Genomic DNA, 22,889 nt, shown 5'->3' on the forward strand with positions numbered 1-22,889 from the left:
GGGGCTCCACAACAGAGCTGTGGGAAAAGCAGACAGGCTGGACCACACAGACTCAACCCCCTGAGCAGGGCACAGCTGCAGCTGTGGCCTAGCCAGTGTGGAGATAAGATACAGCCCAGTAGCTCCCTGTGAGAGACCCCACAGCAGCACCTTGCGGGATTCAGTATGATCCTTGCTCCAGGTTGGGAGAGTTGGCACATCCTGGTAGCCCCCTGCTCTCATGCAGTCCCAGTCCCAGCAGTGCTGGCCTCTGGGGAGATGAGTCTGTGTGGTCCTCGTTTTGGGCAGGGAGAGCATCAGCACAATTCCAGGGGTTCAGGTAGTGTAAGGCTCAGGAAATGGGAGAAGAAAGGTGTGGACGCAGATGCTGCGTTTAGTCTGATTCTATTGGCCGGTGCCTGCTGAGAGAGTCTCAATCAGAGAGCAGAGAACACCCCACTGCAGGGCTGTTTCCTCACAAAGTGCAGGCAGGGCTTTGTTGCCTCAGGCATGGGGAGCAAAGTCCTCACCCCTCCTTGGCCCCCACAGAACCCCTGTCTCCTGCTCCTCTGTCTGGTTTTGTTGCATTGCTTCATACTGCGCAGAGCTCTGCATCACGCCCACAACGACCCCGGGGCCAGGTGTGTCCTCTGCTAGCCGTGCTGCCCTGCACTGGGAGGGGAGAGGGGGGGAGTCCAGGCGGGTTGCTCCCCTAGCAGCCTCCTGGGGAGCTGGTACTGCTGGCTTTCGAGCTCTGCGGTCACAACCTGATAACAATTCAAGTACCTACGCCTGAGCTTTTCCATCGGAGGCTGGACAGGGAGCCTCTTAGGGTGTGTCTGCACTGCAATAAACACCCAGCAGCCTGGCCACGACTGGCTGGGGCAGCAGGTTCACGCTGTGGGGCTGTAAAATTGCAGTGTAGACATTTGGGCTCAGGCTGAAGCCTGTGCTCTGAGACCCCGCAGTGGGGGAGGGTCTCAGAGCCCAGGCTCCAGCCAGAACCCAAACATCTACATTGCAATTTTACAGCCCCACGAGCCTGAGTCATCTGACCTGAGCCCTGAGTCTGGGGCTGTGGATATTTTATCACAGGCATATCCTGACATTGCTGGGTCTGCAGACACTTGCCAGTTAAACCCAACATGGTTCCTTGTCCTTCCCAGGCTGCCCTGGGCTCCCAAAGGTTCCATCCCACCTCACATACAAGGTAACCTTAGAATAAGGGCGCGGCCTGGCTGCGCAGTTCAGTCTTGACGCAGGCTCCATTGCTGCTCCTTAAGCCAGTTTACCACGTTTCCCCATCCCTGCTGGTGACGGGAAGCCCGGGCTAGAATGCAGATGCCATGAACCATGGCAGGCAGCCATGATAGCTCTGGGGTCTTCTCATCACATAGGAGTGTAACCCTCTGTGTGGGGGCATCCATGCACCATCCATCCCAGCTGCACATGGCACCCTGGCCCTCTGGTGCATGTTTCAGGGGGATGAGTCTGTTGAAGCCCCCAGTGCTCACGCTGTCTCTGCCTAACAGCACTGGCCCCTCTTCTCTTTGGTTTCGTCTCTGCTGCTGCTCTGGACACTCTTCAGTCGCTGCCCTCTTGCCTCTCCACAGGCCTCTAACCCGGGTCAGTTTGAGAGTGACAGTGACGTCCTCTGGCAGCGGGCTCAGCTCCCTGACACGGTTTTTCACCACGGCCGAGTTGGCATCAACACCGACCGCCCCGATGAAGCCCTGGTGGTCCATGGCAACGTGAAAGTCATGGGATCACTGATGCACCCGTCAGACATCCGAGCAAAAGACGACATCCAGGAGGTGAGAGCTGGGGAAGGCTGGCAGGACACAGGAGGCCAATCTGAGTGGGGTGGCGGGGCTGGAGAGGCACCTAAATCAGTTTCTGTACCAAATGACTGGAGGATAGCTAATATGATGCCAATTTTTTTTAAAAGGGCTCCAGAGGTGATCCTGGCAATTACAGGCCAGTAAGCCTGACCTCAGTACCGTGCGAACTGGTTGAAACTATAGTAAATAACAGAGTTGTCAGACATATAGATGATCGTAATTTGTTGGGGAAAAGTCAACATGGTGTTTGGTGAGGCATGATTTCCCTTTACAATCTACTAGAATTCTTTAAGGGGGTCAACAAGCATGTGGACAAGGGGGATCCAGTGGATATAGTGTACTTAGATTTTCAAAAAGCCTTTGACAAGGTCCCTCACCAAAGGCTCTTAAGCAAAGTAAGCTGCCACAGGATAAGAGGGAAGGTGCTTTCATGGATTGGTAACTAGTTAAAAGATAGGAAACAAAGGGTAGGAATAAATGGTCAGTTTTCAGACTGGAAAGAGGTAAATAGTGGTGCCCCCCAGGGATCTATACTGGGGCCAGTCCTATTCATCATATTCATAAATGATCTGGAAAAAGGGCTAAACAGTGAGGTGGCAAAATTTGCAGATGACACAATATTACTAAAGGTAGTTAAGACCCAGGCAGACTGCGAAGAGCTACAAAAGGATCTCTCAAAACTGGCTGACTGGGCAACCAAATGGCAAATTAAATTCAATTTTGATAAATGCAGAGTAATGCACATTGGAAAACATAATCCCAACTATAGATATAAAATGATGGGGTCTAAATTGGCTGTTACCTCTCAAGAAAGAGATCTTGGAGTCATTGTGTATAGTTCTCTGAAAACATCTACTGAATGTGCAGCGGCAGTCCAAAAAGTGAACAGAATGTTGGGAATCATTAAGAAAGGGATAGATAATAAGACAGAAAATATCATAATGCCTATATAAATCCATGGTATGCCCACATCTTGAATATTGCGTGCAGATGTAGTCGCTCCACTACAAAAAAGATATATTGGAATTGAAAAAGGTTCAGAAAAGGGCAACAAAAATTTTTAGGGGTATAGAATGGCTGCCATATGAGGAGCTATTATTAAGACTGGGAGTCTTCATCTTGGAAAAGAGACAACTAAGGGGGGATATGATAGAGGTCTATAAAATCATGACGGCTGTGGAGAAAGTAAATAAGGACGTGTTATTTACTCTGTCTCATAACAAGAACTAGGGGTCACCAAATGAAATTAATAGGCAGCAGGCTTAAAACAAACAAAAGGAAGAATTTTTTCACACAACACACAGTCAACCTGTGGAACTCCTTGCCAGAGGATGTTGTGAAGGCCAAGACTATAACAGGGTTCAAAAAAGAACTAGATAAGTTCATGGAGGATAGGTCCATCAATGGCTATTAGCCGGGATGGGCAGGGATGGTGTCCTTAGCTTCTGTTTGTCAGAAGCTGGGAATGGGTGACAGGGGATGGATCACTTGATGATTACCTGTTCTGTTCATTCCCTCTGGGGCATTGGGCATTGGCCACTGTCGGAAGACAGGATACTGAGCTAGATGGACCCTTGGTCTGACCCAGCAGGGCCATTTTTATGTTCTAAAAGTTCGCGTGTTCATATGAGCATGCTCCATCTGCACAGCTGAGCTGGAGAGCCCTTGAGTACAGGAGAGCGTGTGAGCTGCCTCATAGCCTGCAAGCTGGAAATCCCATGAGAACAGAACAGCCTCTGTCCCAGGCACAGCCTGTCTCATGGAATTTCAGCTCTTCTTCTAGCTGGAACCAGAAAGTGCCGAACAACAAACGTGAAAACCACCAAAGACGTCAAGCCAAACTTTATCCAGCCTCAGATCAGAGCCAATCAGAGCCCTGTGGGAAGGCCCTGGCAGGTTCTTAATTTAACTGATCTGGATAATCTCTTCCAGCAAAGTCAAATGTTACTAGATGCAGTGAGGTCTTCAAATCTCTGAGAGCTGTCTTTGCCCCTTCCCATGGTGTGTGGGGATGTGATGGGGCTGGCTCCCTTTTCTTGAGTCATTTGACCTGGTCCTTTTTTGATTAATCCTGGATTTTAATCCTGGCTGGTTAGCAGACTGTGTCCAGCAGGTGGGCATTCTCATTCTGGGTCTCGTGTCTATGGGACCTGCTGCTGTAGACACTGATGAGCGCTCTTGTGGCCATTGCTCTTTGCTGCCTGGAGCCAGATTCTTGGACTATTAAAGAACAGCGTCCTACTTATAGATCTCATGTGTTTGCCTTGTCCCAGGTGGACACCACAGAACAGCTGAAGAGGATCTCCCGTATGCGGCTGGTGCATTATAACTACAAGCCAGAGTTCGCCACCACTGTGGGCATTGAAAGCACGTCTGAGACAGGTACGGTCCCTGCACCAACCCACGGTCTTCATCCTCACAGTTGTATGCTATGTGGGAGTTCTAGTGCAAACTAATGTTGCTCTTTAGTCATAACTCACAGCGCCCCCTGCTGCTCCATGCTAGCTGAGCTGATGTCTCTCATTCCTGCCCTGCAGCAGTCCAAAGAAATGATAGAATACATATATGGTATACAAAGAACCTGGGAGTCAGTCTTTATCCAGTTGTCCCTTTCCCAGCTGTTTTTCATTGGCTTTAGACTGAGGTTACATTCTGACTGTGCGCAGGCCTTTCAGGAAATTAAGTCCCTACACTCTGTCTTGATAGCTCGGGGATGGATATTGGTTTCTTATTAATCACTGCATAGTGTGTGGGGTTCATGTCAGCAACCAAGTGACTCGTGAGAAGTAGTCAGCTATTGTGGAAGGCATCTCGGGGGCCAGAATCATGGTGAGTGGTGCTGTGGTTTCCGTGCAGGTGTCATTGCTCAGGAAGTGAAGGAGATCCTTCCCGAAGCAGTGAAAGACACTGGGGACATGGTCTTTGCCAATGGGAAAACCATCGAGAACTTCCTGGTGGTGAATAAGGTTAGTGGTACCCTCCACAGACCAGATGGGGGAAGAGTAGGAACTGGTGATTATAAGGGTGGGGGGAGGATGGTGAATTTTGGTGTGTTTTCTTTTTCCCCTTCACGTAAAGGTAAAGGTGAAACAGAGTCAAAATCTAACACCTAGGAAATGGTCTCTTGCCAACACTTTTAAACCAAGTCTTTCCTGCTTGAGTTTCAGCTAGATGTGTTCTGTGAGCTAGCATTGGCGTCACTTCGCAACCTGGACTCTGGACTCAGGTCCTTCCTGGTTGGTGAGGGCCGCTGGGGAAGACCTGAGCCTAGCATTAGTGGGCATTGACAGCAGTTCTTGAGGGAGGGCAGGTTCCTGGCTTCCCTTAAGTAGGCTGTTCTGAGGCCTGTGCCCCGTCCCAAAAAAAATCACTTGCCAAATTAGGACTCTGTATCTAATCTTCCCATTCTGGTTCAGATGACAAAGGAGGTTGTGGCAAGACAGCTTGGAGTACCTGGCTCCCTCAGAACTCCTTGGATCTGGGCAGTCTGGATCCAGACCCAGGTGTGGCCTGAGGCCACACTAGCTCCTTTGGAGACGATGTCCACCGTCAGGGGATAAAAATCAGGTGTCCGTGCTGATCTCACTAGATTTACCAGCTGCCTTTCGCATTGCTGACCATGGGGTTTGGTTGACTTGCCTGTAGACTGTAGTGGGAATGAACAGAACCAACCTGGGTGACTCCGTTCCTTCCTGGCTCCAGGTCAATTCCCCTCTGCAGTTAGACGGCCAGGTGGCAACAGTGGCCAGGCATGTCTTTTTTTCCCTTCTGCATCTGACTCTTGTAGGACCTTGTTACTGCCCCTGTGGTTTTGTACACTACCGACTGGATTCCTGCAGTGCACCATACAGGGAAGCAAGTGCTGGGGCTGAGCATGGTGGGGGCCTGCCTGTTTATGTGGGGTATCTCGCAAGGAGCATGTTACGCTGGGGCTGGACGATCTGCACTGGCTGCCTGCTGGTCGCTGGGGAGAGTTTAACATGTTGGTTTTGAGCTGGGACCTGCCTATTACTATGAATTACCTGCGGAGTCCAGAGTCCCCAGGCAAGGACCAGGCCCCCATTGTTCTAGGCACATAGATCAAACAGTTGTGCACAAGACTCAGGCTGGGATTGTGACAAGACCCAGTGGGGGGAAGAAACAGGGGAAAGGGTTTGGGGATAATTAGGTGACGCCTGAGAGTGCACCTCCCCCCACCCCCATGGAACAGCGCTGCAGTTGTGAGCAGTGGGGCCTGGGACTGGAGTGCCCTGGTGTACTGGAGGCTGGCAGGGTGCTCGCTTTCTGGAGTGTCAGGATTGGAGGTGTAGGTGAATGTCTCTGTCATTGAGAAGGACTGTACACTGACAGTTGCCAAGGCCTGCTGGTGCCTGAGAGACCCTCCTTTATCCAGTTTTGAAGTAAGCGCACTAAGCAATGTGTATAAATATCAGTGTCCCGATGGCTAGTCTGCAGTTGGGTGGGTTTCCTCTCATGCCTTCCCCCCACCGGGGTGCTGAGCGACACACTGTGACCTTTCCACTGGGGAACGGGAGGTCTGGAGTGGCTCAAGAGGACAACAGATTTGAAGGAGGCCAGGCAGGTCTGGGTGAGTCTGTCCCTCTTCTCCCGGAGAGGGCTCATGCAGAACAATGTGGCCCCTGGCAGGAGCGGATCTTCATGGAGAACGTTGGGGCAGTGAAGGAGCTCTGCAAACTGACCGACAACCTGGAGACCCGCATTGACGAGCTGGAGCGGTGGAGTCACAAGCTGGCTAAGCTCAAGCGGCTGGACAGCATGAAGTCAACGGTCAGCTCTGGGGCGTTCAGGTACAGGCGCCCTCCCTCCCTCTCCAAACGTGGGGCAGGGGAGCAGAAAGGAGCGTCCCACCTCAGGCCTGTACACCAGTGAGCCTGCACTGGGGGGAATACAGGGAGATACCTGCCTAGACACTGTGGTGAGGGTGCAGGGAGATTTCCTCTTGGGCGCTGGCAGCCTGGTGTTGGAGGTGGGTGTAGGGAAATTTCCCCTTGGATCCAGGTAGCCTGGCACTGCGGGAAGGGGGGCAATGTAGGGAGATCCCCCCTCGGGCACTGGCTGCCTGGTACTGGCATGGGGGTTATACAGGGAGATTCCCCCTCGGGCACTGGCATGGGGAGTATACAGGGAGATTCCCCCTCGTGCACTGGCTGCCTGGCACTGGTGTGAGGCAATACAGGGAGATTCCCCCATCGGGCACTGGCTGCCGGGCAGTGGGGAATGTGGGGAAATCAGAACTTGGTGCGGTGCTAGGATAATGGGGACTGGAGATGATCCATGAGCTGCTGTCGGGGAAACAAACTGAACTTCGGGCTGTGTACAAGACTGCAGCATAGAAACGGCAGCCCGGTCTGACCGTCCCATCCCAGGGTGAGCCGCGTCAAGTATCAGAGGGGTAGCCGTGTTGGTCTGAATCTGTAAAAAGCAACAGAGTTGCATCTGAAGAAGTGAGGTTCTTACCCACGAAAGCTTATGCTCCCAATACTTCTGTTAGTCTTAAAGGTCCTGAGGGTTAATGCTTTCCGACCCGTGAGGAGCAGGTGAAGCCCGTTTTTCAGGCCCTGCCTGCCGGATGGCTCGGTGAGGGGGCAGAGTTCACCCTGCATTTCCTTTCACCCCTTTGGACCTTCACCAACAACCAGGCTGTCGGACAGGGCCCTTTAGCCCACCGCGGTGCTCAAAGCTTTCCTCCTGCAGTCAGGTTCCCAACCTGCACCCCATCCCACCCAGTGGGCTCCCTTGGGGGCCTGGCCAGGCACATCTCACCTCAACTCCTCTTCTCTGCTTGCAGCCAAACAGGAAGTCAGTTCAGCCGTGCAGGAAGTGTGCCCCACAAAAAGAGGCCCCACAAAATGGCCAGCAAGGTACGGGGGCCTTTTGTGAAGGGATGTGGGGTGTGAGGTAGGGGGCTGTGTGTCTGGACAGTGTGGGTGTTCTGGGGCAGTGGTGCAGAGCCTGGGGGGTGTTCTGGGGCAGTGGTGCAGAGCCTGGGGGCTGTGTTCTGCAGTGGGGGACATGTGAGCGGGGCCTATGTCAGGCCAGAACTGGCTGTGTCCTCCTCCTGCTGCCCCTTCTCCTGCTCCTAGTGCCCTGCGGCCATCCTGCCTCTCGTAGCGGGGCTAGCCAATGCCTTGTGGATGAGCCATCCTGCTGCTGCTTCAAGGACCACCAAAGGGCATTGTGGGATGCAGGAGGAATGGCCTCCTGCGCTGCAGTCCTCCCATCCTGGGGAAGGCTGGGGCCCGGGGGAGAGGCCCCAGGGCAGAGTGGAATAGAAATGCAGTGAGCCCTGCACCGGCCGGGCAGCTGATTCCCCTTCATTTCTCCTGCAGTCCCCATCTGTTATCACGGAACAAGCCTGCATCAGCCAGCGCTTCTTGCAAGGCACCATCATCGCCCTGGTCGTCGTCATGGCGTTCAGGTGAGAGACTGCACAGTCCCGCGGCTGCTCTCTGCCCTCAGCACTGGGAGGCGCTTCCCCCGCCCCATGGCACAGCCAGGGTGGGGACTAATCTGGGGAGATTCCCCCAGCTCCACGGCACAGCGGGGGTCTAGCCTGGGGAGATTCCCCCCACCCCACGGCATAGCAGGGGTCTAGCCTGGGGAGATTCCCCCCGCCCCACGGCACAGCTGGGCTCTAGGAGGGAGGGATAGCTCAGTGGTTTGAGCATTGGACTGCTAAACCCAGGGTTGTGAGTTCAATCCTTGAGGGGGCCACTTAGGGATCTGGGGCAAAAATCAGTACTTGGTCCTGCTAGTGAAAGCAGGGGGCTGGACTCAATGACCTTTCGAGGTCCTTTCCAGTTCTATGAGATAGGTATATCTCCGTTTATATATCCCTGCCCCTCCTCCCCCCACGTGGCTCCGCAGGGATGGCTCTGTTCTGTTTTAAACATACCATGTTTTCCTGAATGAATTTGTGACAAAATGCCCCAAATGCAAGAGCAAGTGATAGAAAACCAAGTGCCTCTGCTAACAACACCACTCAGCGACTCCTGTGGCTAAACCCTGCCCACGGCTGGCCCTTGGCACATGGCATTCCCTTGCCGTCAGCCACCTGCCTCTGCAGGACATTCCACTGGTACATGGCATTGTCCTGCAACACATCACCCACCTCTGCATGGCACTCCTCCAGCATCCCACAGCTCTGTGCTAGTGCCCCTCTGCAAGCCACAACACTGTAAAACGACAGGAATCTTCATACTTCACAAGTTCCTTGTAGCTTTTATTTGAGGGTCTCGGAGCACTTTGCAAACAGTGATGAATGACAGTGCTGGGCAAGGCGGGTCAGTATTGTTCTGCAGATGGGGCCCTCGGGTACAGAGAGGGAAGTGATTGGCCATAGTCACACAGGGAGTCTGCAGCAGAGCTGGGAATGGAACACAGGTCTCCTGACTCCCTTAATCACAAGACCATCTTTCCTCTTGAAAATCAGCCCAGGAACAAGGCAGATACCTAACCCTTGTCTTGCCTAACTGCTCCGGAGCGCATCGTCCTCACACACAAACACAGCAGGATTTAAACGAGGACCGTGCTCCACGTCTGTGGATCTTCCTGCAGTTCTCTCACTGAGGGCAAGGACTGCGCAAGCATCTGTTAGGCAGCTTCACCAGCACAACCGTCTCGCTGTGCACTGCCCCCAGAGCAGGGGCTCAGATGTGCTAAGCTGCCTTTTGTTGGAGGGAGAGATCCCCGCCCCGGCCTCTCCAAACCCAGCCCCTTCCAGCCCTCAGGTCTCTCACCTCCACTGTGACACCCTCCTGCTCGCTAACTCCGGCTGGTTCCACTAAAAGCATCTTCCTCGCCAGCCACACTGGGCGTGCCCCCCTCCTGGCGCTGCTCCATCCCACCTCAGGGTTACGGTTCCTGGGACAAACTGGTTCCTGGAGTAAGTGGGCACAGCTCTTACTGATATCCATGGAAGTCACACCTGCTTACTTGGGGCTAAATTTGGCCCCTGGCTTCACCTGGGCTACATATTCTGCGCCACCAGCACCTCCCACAAATGGAGGGGGCCTCTGTTTCCTTCTCCAGCTCATGTTTCCACACATCCCTCTGTGCTGGCCTCTGTATCTGGAATGCCCTTCCTATCCCAGATCCCTTTCCTCTCCTCTGTCTGCCATCAGCCTCAGTGCCCCTGCCTGAGCAGTGCTGGCCTATTGCCTGTTCAGACGGGGGTAGCCCATGGCAACCCCCCCAGCCAACTAAAGAGCTGATGATAAAAAGAGCCCTGGATGAGGACCCTGTAAGCAGGGTAAGGCTCGGAAGGGAGTGGTAGCTGGCCTGCAGCTGCCCCACCTAACCTTGATGGGTTTGGACCATTGAGACAGACAGCCACTGTGGTACTGCAGAGGGAGAATCTCCTTCCTCCTGCCATAGTGCAGATACTTATCCCCGGGCGTGTAATCTTCTCTTTCCTTCCCAGTGTGGTGTCCATGTCCACCCTCTACGTGCTCAGCTTGCGCAATGAAGAGGACCTCGCAGATATTGATGGGTATGTGTCCCTTTCATGCATGCATCCTCCAGAACGTGTTGTGGCTTCCTTTGTTCCCTGGGGGCCTGCAATACTTGGCAGACTGGAGGGAATACAGAGATGAGCAGAAAAGACAGGCACAGGGCTGGAGGGATAGGTTTGTGCAGCGAGATTAAAGGAATGATGTGGCTTTGCCCAGACAAGTCAATGGTGGGGAAGTGGGGTTATGGTGCCAGTCTTTTAAATCTTAACTGGGAACAGAGGGTGAAACTGGCCAAGATATATCTATAGAGATATTAGGTGGGTGAGAGAGACAAGCTTTCGAGCCACACAGAGCTCTTCTTCAGGATTGGGAAAGGTACTCCCAACATCACAGCTAAATGCAGGGTGGAACAGATTGTCCAGCGTAAGTAGTACTTATTGTAAGGGACTATTCAAGGTAGAGCGGCCCGTTAACACGTCTGCAGTCATAGGACTAAAAGAGGGGGTAAGTGAGTTACAGGTTGTTGTAATAAGCCACAAATCCAGTGTCTCTCTTCAGTCCCTGATTTTTAGTGTCTAGCAGAGTAATGAATTTAAGTTCCCAGGCTCGTCTTTTGAAAGTGTTGTGCAGGTTTCCTTTGAGGATGAGGACTGAGAGATCGGATATAGAGTGATCGCTTTGTGAAAAGTGCTCACCCACAGCTTATAGGGTGTTTTGTGTCTTTTTATCATTTTCCTGTGTGAGTTCAATCAAGAGTGTAGTGACTGTCTGGTTTTACCCACGTAGTTGTTACTGGAGCGTTTAGTGCATCGAATGAGGTACACCGCATATTGTGATAGGCATGTGTAGAACCCATGGATCTTGACAGGTGTGTTGTGGGGGTGCTGGTCATTATAGCAGTGGAAATATGCCTGCAGGTTTTGCATCTGTTGTTCTGGCAGGGTCTGGTGCCGCTATGCATTGGTGTGTCCTGGTCTGTGGGGAGCTTGCTTCTGATGATGAGCTTGGAGAGGTTGGGTTTTTTTTTTTGAAGGCCAGACGAGGGGGCTCATGAAAGCTTTTTTTCAGGACGGGGTCCCCATTGAGCATGGCTTGCAGTTGTTTGATGATACCCCATAGGGTTCCAGTGTGGCATAGTAGGTGACAGCTTAGGGTTGTGTGGTCAGAGGGGAGTTTATTTCTGTACTGCAGCAAGTTCTGTCAGGTATTTGAGAGGGTAACAAGCCTTGTGGATAGGGGAAAGCAGTAGATGTGGTATATCTTGACTTCAGTAAGGCTTTTAATACTGTCTCGCATGACCTTCTCATAAACAAATTAGGGAAATACAACCTAGAGGGAGCTGCTATAAGGTGTGTGCATAACTGGCTGGAAAATCCTTTCCAGAGAGTAATCATCAGTGGTTCACAGTCAAGCTGGAAGGGAATATCAAGTGGGTCCCATGGGGGAATCAGTTCCAGGTCTGGTTCTGTTAAATATTTTCATCAATGATTTAGATAATGGCATAGAGAGTACACTTATAAAGTTTGCAGACGATACCAAGCTGGGAGGGGTTGCAAGTGCTTTGGAGAATAGAATTAAAATTCAAAATGATCTGGATAAATTGGAGAAATGGTCTGAAGTAAATAGGATGAAATTCAACAAGGACAAATGCAAAGAACTCCACTTAGGAAGGAACGATCAGTTGCACACATACAAAATGGGAAATGACTGCCTAGGAAGGAGTACTGCGGAAAAGGATCTGAGGGTAATAGCGGATCACAAGCTAAATATGTGTTAACAGTGTAACACTGTTGCAAAAAAAGCGAACATCATTCTGGGATGTATTAACAGGAGTGTTGAAAGCAAGACACGAGAAGTAATTCTTCCGCTCTACTCCATGCTGATTAAGTCTCAACTGGAGTATTGTGTCCAGCTTTGGGTGCCACGCTGCAGGGAAAATGTGGACAAATTGGAGAAAGTCCAGAGAAGAGCAACAGAAATGATTAAAGGTCTAGAAGACATGACTTATGAGGGAAGATGGAAAAAAATGAGTTTGTTTAGTGTGGAGAAGAGAAGACGGAGAGGGGACATAGCAGTTTTCAAGTACATAAAAGGTTGTTACAAGGAGGAGGGAGAAAAATTGTTCTAATTAATCTCCTGAGGATAGGACAAGAAGCAGTGGTCTTAAATTGCAGCAAGGGCAGTTTAGGTTGGACTTGGGGAAAAACTTCTTAACTGTCAGGTTAGTTAAGCACTGGAATAAATTGCTTAGGGAGGTTGTGGAATCTCCATCATTGGAGATTTTTAAGAACAGGTTAGACAAATACCAGTCAGGGATGGTCTAGACAGTATTTGGTCCTGCCATGAGTGCAGGGGACTGGACTAGATGACCTCTCGAGGTCCCTTCCAGTCCTATGATTCTGTGTTTTCTTGCATGATATCCAGGAAACTTTCCTGTCTTTTTTCCTTCAGTGTGTGAAAGCTTAAATTCATTGCTCTGCTAGACAGTAAAAATCAGGGACTGAAGAGAGACACTGGATTATTACTTATTACTAGGGCTGTACCAATTCTCGGTCCATTTTGGTCAATTTCACGGTCCTAGAATTTTAAAAATAGTAAATTTCATATATTTAAATCTGAAATTTCACGGTGTAGTAACTGTAGGGTCCTGACCCAACAGGGGACTCTCTCTCTGTGGGTGGGTAGGTGGGTGGGAGGGGTGGGGGTTGCAAGATGGTTGTTGGAGGGGTTGCAGAATTGCCACCCTTACTGCTGGTGGTGGCGCTGCCTTCAGAGCTGGGCACTGGAGAGTGGCAGCTGCTGGCCGGGAGCCCAGCTCTGAAGGCAGAGCCACTGCCAGCAGCAGCAGAGAAGTAAGGATGGCAGGATATAGTATTGCCACCCTGACTGCTGCGCTGCTGCCTTCAGAGCTGGGCCATTGGCCAGCAGCCACCACTCTCCAGCCACCCAGCTCTGAAGACAACAGCAGCACCTCAGTACAATAACCGTGTGAACCCCCCACGACCACCTTTTGGGTTGGGACCCTCAGTTTGAGAAATGCTGGTCTCCCCCATGAAATCTGGTCTTTTGTGTACGATACAGATTTCATGGGGGAGACCAGATTTCAGGATCCGTGAATTTGGTAGGACCCCTACTTATTACGATAATATGTAACCCACTAACTCCCTCTTTTTGTCTCATGACTATATCTTAATGGGCCACTCTACCTTGAATGGTCCCTTACAGTATGTTCCACAAACAATCTCTTCCACCCTGCATTTAGCTGTGATGCTGGGAGTACCTTTCCCAGCCCTGAAGAAGAGCTCTGTGTGGCTCCAAAGCTTGTGTCTCTCCCCAATAGAAATTGGTCCAATAAAAGATATTCCCTCCCCGACCTTGTCTTTCTAATCCCCTGAGACTGACATGGCTACAACTACGCTGCATACAAGATACATCTATGCCAGCAAACCTTTCCTGACAATGAGTTGTGGTGGGCTGGGGAACAGTCCCCCAGGGTAGTGGTGAAAGGCCTATCACTCGAGGTGCCTAAAATGGATTGAACAATCCCCTGGTGAATGGGCTGTAGGGCCTCAGTGGGAAGGATTTCATGAGACCGTCAGGCCTTTTCCATCTCTGATGCCTGTTGGTCTGTGATATTAGACATGCAGCTTTATCCAAACAGCCTTTGGGTAGCTGCCTGAGGAATGACAGGTTGAATTTGGCCACTGGGGGGAAGCCCATAACAGTAACGTTATTAGGAGCTCCTTGACGGTAGAGACTAATGAGCAGATGCTGCAGAGTCCAGCCAAAGTACATTCCCTAGTTCATGCCAAGATCAGTGGGCAGAGATCAGAGTGATGCCTTCTCTGTTTAGTTGCCTCAAGCAAAATGGGAGAAGCAGAGGAAGGAAAAACAGTGTACTGATGTTTTGCTAGAAATGTGCCTTTGCGGCACCTGTTGGTGCAATTGGCTGCGTAGCTAAGAATCAGCAGCACTCCGCTGACATCAATGGAGCTAAGCCAGCTTGCACCAGCAGAGGCTCAGGCTCTCTGAGGAGAGCCTCCTAGGGCCTGAGAAGAGAACCTGAGCACAATGCCCTGCTCAGATTCTCTGCCCACTTTGCTCCTGCAGGGACAGCGGCAGACAGGGTCTTTGCAGACTCGCCTCAAGTCATTGTTGGCACTGGCATTACTGAATAACTGATCTCTCCCTTTCCCTCTCTCTTCCTCCCATTTCTGGCCATCTCCCTTCTGCCCCATTTACTTCTCCATTCCTTCCCATTTTCATTCCTGTATTTTCCCGTCCCCTTCCCTCCTTTCCTCTATCTTTTCATTTCTGTTCTCCTCCCTTTCTTTCTTTCTTTCTTTCTTTCTTTCTTTCTTCCTTTCTTTCTTTCTTTCTTTCTTTCTTTCTTTCTTTCTTTCTTTCTCTTTCCCTCTCTCCTTGTCTTTCCTCCTCTCTCTTCTTGGTGCCCTGCAGCTCTTTTGCTGTGCCCACTTCCTGTCTCCTGGCCCTTTTTCGGCACAGGGGTCCTGGGGTCCCGGTTGCTCTGTGCCCACGGTACGTTACTCTTCTTTCATTGTACTGTTGGTTTGAGTGCTGCCTCCCTTCTCTGCCGCCTCTTTTTCTTTCTCCTCTGTCTGCGTTACAGAAGGCACAGACGCTCCTAAACAAAACAGGAAGGCAAAGGGGAAAAACCAGCATGGCTGAATGGCCAGGCCATTTGAGTCAAACGGGTATCCTTCTGACTATGGGGATCCAACCCTAGTGAAGCCAGCAGGAAGGAGCCTGGATGTGAGCGGGCAACGTGTAAGATGGGAATTGGGGGGGGCTAAGATGGAATTTGAAGAGCAGATAGCTAAAGGGGGATTAGAAACAAAGAAAAAGACATTTTGAAAGTCGATCAGAATCCGAAAAGCAGCAAGAGACTCATTAGGTTGGCAGGACCATCGGGGAGCAGAGAGAGCATGTGTGGGTACGGGTAGGGTTCTGCCACCTGTACTCATGCTCAGTAGAGACACCATACGCAAGTAGCCTTTCTGCCAGCTGTGGGACCAGCCTTGGAGTATAGTGCTACTCACAGTGAGCAGGGGTGGTTGAATCGGTCCCCAAACAATTCCGTTATCTGAGTGTCCGCCACAGCGGGTGTTGGAGAGACACCCACCCAGCCCTCTGACTCTCCGGTAATATAAGAATGAGGTGGCAAAAGAGGAGGTGCTGGAACACGTGAATAAATTAATGAGCAACAAGCCATCCAGAGCCCAGGTACAGCCAAGAGTTACGAAAGGGCTGAGCTGCCAACTATAATCTGTGATCTCGCATTAAAATCCGCTCCTACACCAGAAGAACAGAGGGCAGCAACTGTTGTACTTAGCTTTAAAAAAGACACTGGGAACTGCGGCCCAGCAAGCCTCACTTCAGTTGGGGAAACGGGCTGAAATATTAATTAAAAAGAGAACTATAAACCACTTGCGTGATCAAACCAGCACAGCTTCCAAAAAGAAAAATCATGCCTCATCACTCTCTTAGAACCCTTTGATCACGTCAACAAAATAGTGGATAAAGGAGAACTGGGTGGCATAATTTATTTGCACTTTCAAAAAACCCTTGACATGGTCCTTCACTGGAGATAGCAAGTAAGGAACAAATGTTGACTTAAGTGGTAGTGAGACAGGGCCTCAGTGTTGAAATAGGTAAAGTAATGCACGCAGAAGGGAATAATATGAACTATTCCAGTGCCTTACTCGGCTCTAAATGTGACCATTCTGGAAAGATACCTGAGCATCTTTGCAGTCAGCTCAGTGAAGACCCCTGCTCAAGCTGTCGCCGTGGTCAGGAAACCAAATCAAGTGTGAACGTGCAAGAGGAATGGAGTGGAGAATAACCCTGACAGTATTCTCTACTGCTGTTCTAGATCATGAATGAGCCACATTCACTTGGCATCCTGTGATCAGTTCTGGTCACTGTGTCTCAAAAAGAGCAGAGCTCTGGAGCCGAGCAGTGGAGATTATTGAGGGCGTGGAGAGATTTCCTTATGAGATGAGAGAGAAAAGATGGGGTGGGGGAGCGGTTTTGTTTAGAAAGGAGGTGGGTCTGAGAAAGGAGAATACAATAATGACTGGGAGGGAGATGGTAGACCAGGGACTTCTCTTCACCCTTTCTTGTAATGCTAGAATAAGGGGATATTCAAGAACATAGTAAGGCAATACATTTGAATCTGATAAAAGGAAACCCTTTACACACAGCATAATTAGTGTGTGAAACCCACAGGCACAAGAGATGATTGAGACACAGGGCTACTGGGTTCAGAAAAGGATTAGACGTGTGTCTAGTTAAGGATACACTCTGCTTATGTTGGGGAGCACCAAGAGATCTTTTAGAAAGGATGTAAAGCTCCATGCTTCAGGCAATAAACTAACCCCTAGCTGACTGGAACAGAAAGAAACTTCCCCTGGGGGCAGGTTATTCCATAATTACCTACTAAGGAGCTTCTTAGAACTTTTTCTGAAGCAGCTAGAGCTGGTCAGTGCCAGATCCAGGATCCTAGGCTAGATCTAGCCTGACAATCCCTGTATTCCTAGCTCTGCTCTGTCTCTGCCAACCATTTCCTTCCCCAGCCTGGCACTCTCCCCCTTTCCTGTCCTGCTCACTACTTGCCCATTCTTCCTCTTTCTCCATGTCTGCTCTCCATCCCTGTCCCAGCTCCTAGCTTTTGCTTTCTCTCCATGTCTGCTCTGCCCCTCCCAATCCCACACTGCCCCTCATACCACCCCTTCTATACAGATCTAGACAGTGCTTGTGTTTCTTATGTGAAAGGCTCTTACACACATTTCTTGCATTTTAGATTAAATCAGAACTTTGATAAGACTCAGCTTGTTTCTTCCACGGCTTCGTCAGACAGACCTAGTGATGGCACTTCCCCGCACCCTGGTAGGTACCAGCTCTGCAGGCCGGAGCGGGAAGCGAGTGGCAGGGGACATGCTTCTGCTCCAACCAAGCCACCACAAACAATGCTGGCAGTTCTCAAAGTTCCATGTACAATAGTAGAGCTCATGCACTTTCCCAGAAGCTTTGATACAATAGGGGATGCAGCCATGTCTCGGGGGAGGGGCGTGTTCCCAGGGCCTGTAATATAGCAGAGGGGATGGGGCCGGGTCTCAGTGCTGGGGGTTCCCGGGGGCTGGGATACAGCAGTGGGGGTGGGGCCGAGTCTCAGTGCTGGGGGTTCCCGGGGGCTGGGATACAGCAGTGGGGGTGGGCTGGAGGTTCCCGGGGGCGGGGGTTTTGGGGGGCTGGGATACAGCAGTGGGGGTGGGGCTGGGTCTCGGCGCTGGGGGGTCCTGGGGGCAGGGATACAGCAGAGGGGATGAGGCTGGAGGTTCCCGGGGACTGGGATACAGCAGAGAGGATGGGGCCGGAGGTTCCCAGGGTCTGGGATACAGCAGAGGGGGTGGTGCCGGGTCTCAGAGCTGGGGGTTCTTAGGGGCTGTCTTAGTGCTGCTTATGCTGTTCCATCCCTCTGATGCTGGCTCATAGCAAGTCTCCTTGGTGTTTATCTTGCAGTGACAGTGAATGGGCCTGACTCTGCCTATCGCTTGCCCAGCCGTAGCATCGCTGTGTGTTTCAGCCCTCCATGTTTTTCCATGTGCTGTTCTGCTGCTCCCACCAATGCCTCCGCTGTTGCTGTCTCTGAGAGCAGCCCCACGCATGCCCCCAACAGGACAGGTAAGTATCAGCCCATCTGGGACATGCCAAGACTTGGAGCGAGCATCTGCTCTGGAGGGTGACTTTACCCAGGCCCAGCACTGCTTCCTGCTTCTGCACCTTCTGAAGGGACGTGTGCCCCCTGTCTGTGAACTTTGTCTCCCCTCGATGCTGGGTGCTTTGAGGAGCTGATACCCCCATGCCTGGCCCCCAGCAGCCTGTGACGGCTGGAAGTGATGGGTCACACACACTAATGTTCATGCACACGCTATAAGTCACCCTCGGTGATTGAAACCTCTCTGGGGACAGCAAACGCTCTGCCTGGGACATATAGCCCAGATGCTACCTGCAGTCTCTCCATGGTGTTGGGGGAGGATTTAGAGAGAGTCTGTGCCCTGAGCTCCAGCCTCATTCCTGCTGGTCAAGTCCCCCCAAGATGGAGCAGCGTGTGTGTTTCCTCACCAGCCGTGCTAGCTGCAGCTGTCACAGAGACTGAGCACTCCCCACATCTGTTATAGCTCCTGGGTCTGTGCTGTTACAAGTTCAGGCTTGCTAGGCCATCATCCAGCTATGATTGGCCCATCCGGTAGCTATACGGGCAATGGTTCTAGAAGCTGGCTTGCTCCCTTCCGCCTTGTCTGGTATCACAGATAGTGTTGTTCATTGACCCAAGCTGCACCCGCCCCGACTGCAGAGCTTCGCTCCCGCGTGGGGAATCTGGACTCTTCTTGCCAGAGGCTTCCCCTCACCTCCGTTCCCTCAGCAGATCCCAAACTCTCATTGGCTTCCCTTTCCGTCAATGGCTCTGGAGTTTCACTCCAGGGACGGGTTACCTGGAGAAGGGGGTATAAATTGGGTAGCAAGAGGAGCGATGGGACAGATGAACAGAAGACGGGTGCTCTCCATCTGCCTCCTGTAACAAGCTACTGCCTTCCTCAGAGATGTCCTGATGGTGCTTCTGCTTGGAGAAGCATCTGCCTTGCTTTGTCTCTGTCTCTCCCCTCTCTGACTCTGATCCCTCTTTTCCCTTCCTCCCCAGACCAGATCCACACCTCCCTCCTGCCAGGGATGAGTATCAAAGCCAAATCAAGGGGTGTGACGGGGAAGGTGACCTCTCACGCCAAGTGGCCAAAGACCCCGGAGCGGTCGCAGGGCTTTGGCAGCCCCAACGCCAGCCCCTCCTCCCCCTTCACCCACATTCAGAGCAAATCCAAATACATCTCCAGCCTCTCGTTGTCACGAAACAGCTTCCCGCTGGGGCAGACCCGGCAGCAGCGCAGCATCACCCAGCCTGCCAGCCAGCAGCCCAGCATCACGGGCACTGGGCAAGACGGTAAGTGGGCCCCCTCCCCCTCTCCCAGCAGTCTGGTTGGCTAGATCCAAACAGCAGCATTACACACCAGAAATGTCCTTCAGCCCATTTGTAACCCGCCCCCCGCCCACCCACCCCCCACACACACTGCGGCCATACCCGGACCCCACACTGCGCTCGCTCCCTCCCCCCCACTGCAGCCAAACACGGACTCCCATCTTCCCCCATATGTGGTCAATCCTGTAACCCTCTCATTCCCCCCACCGCACACAGTGGCCATGCCAGCACACTGCCCTGGGGATCTCATCTCCCCACCCTGCCTGGGAGTAATAGACAAGAGAAATCTGTATAGTGGCCATCCCCTTAGTATCCAGACAGCGACATAATGCCCCAGTACATCCCTGCAGTGTCACTGTGATGCATCTATCAGGGTGGCTGTGTGTGCAGTCTAGTTGATAAACCCCCCCCCCCCCCCCCCCCCCCCCCCCCCCACACACACACACACGGGCAATTTCAGACCAATCTGTTGTTCTTCTCTGGTGCGTTGTCCGTCTCTCATCAGAGCTGAGGCGCCACTTACATCAGCGGAGTGGAGCTGCTGACAGCAGAGCTGAGTTTTGCCCGATGCCTGTAAAGCGCTTTGGGAATGAGGGGTCTTTGCAGCTCTGGGGATGAGGCTTTCTGGAAAGGCCAGGGCTAGCAGCCCAGCCAGCAGAGCCGTGAAGTGTGGAGTTCTCCATCTTCTTGGCTTGAGCACTCACAGCCTCTTTGCACTTTGGGTTGTGATGCTTCCCAGGGGTGCCCAGAGTTGTGAGGCACCTCACTACCACCTGCCCTTAGTGTGAGGGAGCCTTGTCTGTGCCTGCCGTGGGTCAGGTCCCCAATCCCATGGGCAACACAAGCACTGCCCTGTAGGCCTTCCAGGCCCTCCACAGGTTAGCATGCTCCAACCCCTGAGCCCTCTGAGCATCTCCCTGGAGTGTCCAGCCCCTGGTCCACTGAGCACTGACATTGTTCACAGATTTGCTGCTTCCAAAGAAGCCGTACTGCCCATCTTACCAGTTCCAGCTCAGATCACTGCTCCGCTCAATTCACAGCACTTGGATATGTTTGTAGTGAAGTCAAGTATAAGGTTATTTACCAAAGCAAAAAGAGTCAAGTAGTAGCGAGTGGAAGCATTGGAAACAAATGGCTACATATAAACAAAATCATAATATGCATACTAGAGCTGAGACTTAATTCACAAGATACTCTCATGTCTTGTAGAATATTGCTCGCCTGAAATCCTTGCAGAGTTTTAAAGCCAGGCTGGTTGTGTATCCTCCTTTCATGAGACGAATATACTGTCAGCTGGCTTCCTAGGTGAAGGATCCTTTATGTTTCTTTGCCCTCCATGATATACCAGTCCCATCCTTTGTCTTTGTTCATCAGCAGGCATCCCCACTGAATGCCATTTCATCTGATAGATTTCCTTTCTTGTACACTTTACAATCTCTTGATTAGCACCTGGCTTAGTGTGCAACCAGGCATACCGTGTGAGCACACAACACACAAATGGCCAGACAGGGAGATAGCCTAGGCGTCTATTACCTCCAGCCTGAAAAGAACATCGCCGAGGTATGTCACTGCCTGGTAATCGGCCTGGTAACTCCAAAACTTTATGAACATAATTTTTACTATAGATACGTGACTCTTTAATTATTACCCAAACATACATTTCACACTGATTGACAACCAGTAGGCTACTGGCTCTCGATAGAGAGCTCACGTGCCACCCTTCGGTGAGCTATAATGCAAATAGTCAACCCAGAGGATCCCTGTAAAACCCTATGCTCCCCTTGTGCCCTCTGCCAGCTCCCTGGGTCACGGGGGGATGTCGCCCAGACCCGAGCCCCATGCTCCCAATGGCCCATGGCTGTGTGGCTCCCACACACACTCTTCGTCCCCAACTTGTCCTCTCTCTGCTAAACCAAACCAAATCAAAGGAAGTAAATGGGAGAGAGAGAGAGAAAGAAATGCTGTATGGAGAAGACATGTGGCTTTAGCCACATGATGGCACCAGAGCCCAAGGATGGCCACTCCCAGAACTGTCTGCATGCCGGCCTGGAGTCAGACACACCCTTGTATCTCTCCCCAGTGGTGTCTGTGAGGGAGAGTTCCAGTCCTGGGTGTGGCCCTCCCCCAAGCAGTGGAGGTGAAGAAGCTGTATAAAGTGGGGATCAGTGCTACTGGGGCCCAAGGAGCGGTGCAGCTGTAGCACTGCCTCATCTGGGCTATAAACCCAACCAGGTGACCCAGTGCAAACACACTGAAAGGGGGCAGCGAACCCCCTTGCTGAAAGGTGCAGCAATGGTGAGGCTAGGAGAGCTGCATGTGTCTAGTGCTAACAGCCACCTCCATGTCCCAGCTGGCCAAGGAAGGGGAGAGAGGAACCTTAGGGAGTTGGGCACCTCTAAGTCCCTTAGACTGCTCTGAAACCCCAGTCTGAGTCCGCAAGAGTCCCTTCCCCACCTCTGAAGTTAAGCACCTAAATACACATCTAGGCACCCAAAGCCAGTGACTTTATTACCGGGGGGGTCGAGCACCCCAACTGCCATTGGAGTCCCTGGAGTCTGCCAGTACGCAGCACCTCTGAAAACCACTTACTGAAGGAGGGAAGCCGAGTGTTAGAAAACCTTGGCCTAATCCCTAAGGCTGAGCAGTAGGAAGTGCTGTCTGCCAGGGAAACCTAATGGGCAGTGGACTTACCCTGGCCAGGTGATTAGCAGGGAGCCTGCAGAAAACTGTGACTCCTCTGCACTGATGGGCTTTGGGGGAAGGGATAGCCTCAGTCCCTTCCAGCTCTAACCACTCTGACTCTCTAAGCCCAGGAGTTCTGGCCACCTTTCCCCATCTCAGTAACCTCTCTCCTTCCTGCAGGGCCGGATGCTTCGCTCCGCTCCATCCGGATTGTGGAGAATGACATGGCCATCACTCCCCACTACTGTGCAGCCAGGGATGCATGCAGGTGAGTGAGAGGCAGGGCCCAGCCTCCCCCGGGATGCTGAGTGAGTGCCAGATTGACAGCTCCTGAAGTCCTCTGGTTACCCACAGGGCAGGGACAGCAATTCTGGCTTCCCACATGCTGCCCTGCTAGCCTGCCACAGCCTGCATAGGCCACCTCTGGCAGGGAGGGGCACTCATTCTCCATCCCCCAGTCAATCCTTGGCCTCTCTGCTGGAATTGCCAGTGGGGAGGCCCGTTACTGTCAGCTGCAGGGATGTTTGTGATGTGCTCATCTGACCCAGTAGGAACTGGACTGAGACACCCACCAGCCCATTTCACACACGCTCCCAGTCATCTAATGACTCTGGGCCACTGCTGACATAGGGCCATGTTTGGAGTTGATGCTCTAGAGGTGAGCGGTTCCATCTCCTCTCCTGGATCCTCTGCCCATCCAGCCCTGATGGGCTGTGTTAGAACCTGCGTGCTGGTGATGAATGGATGCATCTCACATTAACGATCCCTTGAGCCAAATTACCCAAGCTCTATCTTGTGCTGCTCCTCAAAAGCCGCAGAGCCTTGCTGGGGTGCTGCCCGCTTGGGTGGGGAACCCAGTGC

The 22,889-nt window shown here is 52.0% G+C and overlaps 1 protein-coding gene across 1 annotated transcript in view; it reads left to right on the plus strand.

Moving 5' to 3' along the window:
• MYRF (myelin regulatory factor) overlaps positions 1-22,889 on the plus strand; it is a 108,087-nt gene that overhangs the window by 76,601 nt on the left and 8,597 nt on the right. Inside the window, exons 13-23 of the mRNA XM_054026227.1 lie at positions 1,593-1,793; positions 4,094-4,202; positions 4,677-4,786; positions 6,468-6,628; positions 7,630-7,702; positions 8,171-8,259; positions 10,264-10,332; positions 17,118-17,203; positions 17,837-17,998; positions 19,017-19,310; positions 22,209-22,296. Of these exons, the coding sequence (XP_053882202.1) occupies positions 1,593-1,793; positions 4,094-4,202; positions 4,677-4,786; positions 6,468-6,628; positions 7,630-7,702; positions 8,171-8,259; positions 10,264-10,332; positions 17,118-17,203; positions 17,837-17,998; positions 19,017-19,310; positions 22,209-22,296 (1,442 nt within the window). The remainder of the gene's footprint in view (positions 1-1,592; positions 1,794-4,093; positions 4,203-4,676; positions 4,787-6,467; positions 6,629-7,629; positions 7,703-8,170; positions 8,260-10,263; positions 10,333-17,117; positions 17,204-17,836; positions 17,999-19,016; positions 19,311-22,208; positions 22,297-22,889) is intronic.

Source organism: Malaclemys terrapin, chromosome 4, assembly GCF_027887155.1.
Source record: "Malaclemys terrapin pileata isolate rMalTer1 chromosome 4, rMalTer1.hap1, whole genome shotgun sequence".
NCBI classification, from domain to species: Eukaryota; Metazoa; Chordata; order Testudines; family Emydidae; genus Malaclemys; species Malaclemys terrapin.